Source organism: Malus sylvestris, chromosome 17 (genome assembly GCF_916048215.2).
Source record: "Malus sylvestris chromosome 17, drMalSylv7.2, whole genome shotgun sequence".
Lineage (NCBI taxonomy): Eukaryota > Viridiplantae > Streptophyta > Magnoliopsida > Rosales > Rosaceae > Malus > Malus sylvestris.
Window position 1 is genome coordinate 29,392,753 of NC_062276.1, and position 2,475 is coordinate 29,395,227.

At 37.4% G+C, this 2,475-nt stretch overlaps 1 protein-coding gene across 1 annotated transcript; it reads left to right on the forward strand.

Annotated features, from left to right (window-relative positions):
- The first annotated feature begins 569 nt into the window (after positions 1-569).
- Positions 570-2,220, forward strand: LOC126610861 (uncharacterized). The gene has a single exon (XM_050279010.1). The coding sequence runs from the start codon at positions 956-958 to the stop codon at positions 1,754-1,756; it is 801 nt and encodes a 266-aa protein (XP_050134967.1). The 5' UTR covers positions 570-955; the 3' UTR covers positions 1,757-2,220.
- Positions 2,221-2,475: the final 255 nt, after the last annotated feature.

Here is a 2,475-nt window from a genome sequence, read left to right on the forward strand (position 1 = left end):
TCAAAAAAAAAAGTAATCATTTGTGATCCCTCAATCGATAACTTCCACTCATTATCCCTTCTGATGGTTTCTGAAACATGATGGTTAAAACATAGACCTTCAAAATTTTGCCCAAATTACTATAAAAAATAGAATGGCTAAAATGATTATCTATTAAATTTCAATTGTTGAACTGATCAAAATTTAGTTTTGATGACATATCATTCTAATATCGATCTTTAAAATGATTATTCCATTAATTAAGATTTGGAAAAAGAAAAAAAGAAAGACTTTTTTGGGGGGGTTAAGAAGCAATTGAAAATGAAAAAGAGAAAAATTAGGTAAGCATACAATTTGCTAGAACCCCTTTTCCCCACGTCGCTAAAAACATGGCCTGCCTGTTTGAAGACAGCAGCTGAATAATTTCAGGATTAGGATTATAATCCCTACTTTTTCCATCCTCTTCCATCACCACCTTTCACATTCTAATATTTTGTTCTTCTCTTACTATAAAAAATTAATATAAAATGTTAGTATGACTTAACCATGACCGTTCAAATAAGAGAGGAGGAGAAAAAAGAGAGGAGAGGATCCTACTCCATAATTTCACTCCCTCAACTACTTCCACCGAGGCCTGCCTGCCTTGGTTGCTTGCTTTTATCTCCCTCTAAAACTCTCAACACACAGCAAAACTCTCAACGACTTGGTCATTCAGTTCTCTCTGTTGTCCAAATCACCTCCATCTTCTTCATTGGTTCCATCAACAACAAAAAACAATCTTAAGTTCACCACTTATCTTTGTGTGTGGATTTGAATTCCCTATTCTATAAAATCTAGACTTGGACTTGTCCATGTTTAAGTTTTAACCCTCAAAAGCGACATGTTTTCTTGGTTTTTTCTAATCCCAACTTCTTCAGTAGTCTGAGTATTTTCTGGCTTTGGCTTTTCTTTAAATTCAAGTTAATCTTACGGGAAAATGGCAGTTGAGCTGTATTCAGATAACCCTAGCAGCATGGGCGTCATGAGTCCAAGGATTTCATTCTCCTATGATCTCTGCCAATCTGATGTTGCATCTATGGAACAGAAAACCCAACCTCTCAGATCCAATTCTTCATCCTCAAGAAGTATGAACTCGAGCATGGAGTTCGACTTCTGCGTCCGCGAGAGCTTCGAGCAGGAGTCCTCCTCCGCGGACGAACTTTTCTCCGATGGGAAAATGATCCCGACTGAGATCAAGAAAAAGTCTTCCCATCAGCCAAAGCAGTTGGACCAAATCATGCCTCCATTGCCAACAGCACCGGCTACTAATCAACGTGACCCAAAAATAACTATGGCGAAAGAGAGCAAGAACACGACGAGTAGTAGTAGTGAAGGTGATGAGAAGCAGAACTCAAAGTCTTTCTGGAGTTTCAAGAGGAGTAGCAGCTGCGGAAGTGGATATGGCAGAACCTTATGTCCTTTGCCGCTTTTGTCAAGAAGCAATTCAACCGGTTCTTCATCATCATCAAGTGCGAAGCGATCGTTGTTTTCAAAAGAGGGTCAGAATCAGAAGCAGAATTCCCATAAATCTGCATCCAAAAAGCCCTCCTCCTCCTCCTCACAATATTCTTCTGCTTTAATGAGTAATTACCAAAAGCCTCCATTGAAAAAGGGTCAATATGGATCATATGGGGGCAATGCTGCTCCATTTAGTCCTGTCCTAAATGTTCCTGCAGCTAATATGTTGGGTTTTGGATCAATCTTTTCCAATGGCAAGGATAAGACCAAGAAGAAATGATGATATATTTATGGGATCAAGTGATTAACTTTTTTTTTTATTGTTTAATTTGGTTTCTTGGTATTTTTTTTAATGTGATTTGTAAATTTATTTGGACATTATCTGTACGCCAAATAGTAAAGGGGTTTTGAAGGGTGAAGACAAAGAGATAAAGAGGTGCATGAAGAGAGGGGACATACCACAAGGCATCTGCATAATTCAAGCCACATGCTTGGAGTGCTAAAAGACAAGGTAACCATAGTTTTTCTTGGTTATTCCACATGCTCTTTTCCCTTTTTCTTGCATTATTTGGTCTTCGTTCTCTCATATCGATTTATGTGTATGGTTTGTATGAAAAGTTAGAATTCAGAGAGGTCTGATCTATGTATTTGAGGAGTCTCTGACATTTTCTTTGAACTTGGGTTTGGTGTTTCATTATTTTAGCTTGTTCATTTTTATTTTAATGAATTTTACATTTGTGTGTATTATTGAGAGTATCAATTTCACATCAGAGAAAAAATTGATCTAGTATGTACTTATAAGTAATTCGGCTACTCTCTATATTGCGAGTTGGTTTTATAGCAGAACTTTAACTTTTTATGGTATTAGAGCAAGTTGTTTCATGGATGAATTACAACAACCCCACGTGCTCCATGTTATCCAATTTGAGTTATCCTCGTGTAAGGCTTGAAAATTCGCCACACGTAAAGGGGCGTGTTGAGTGTATCAATTTCACATCA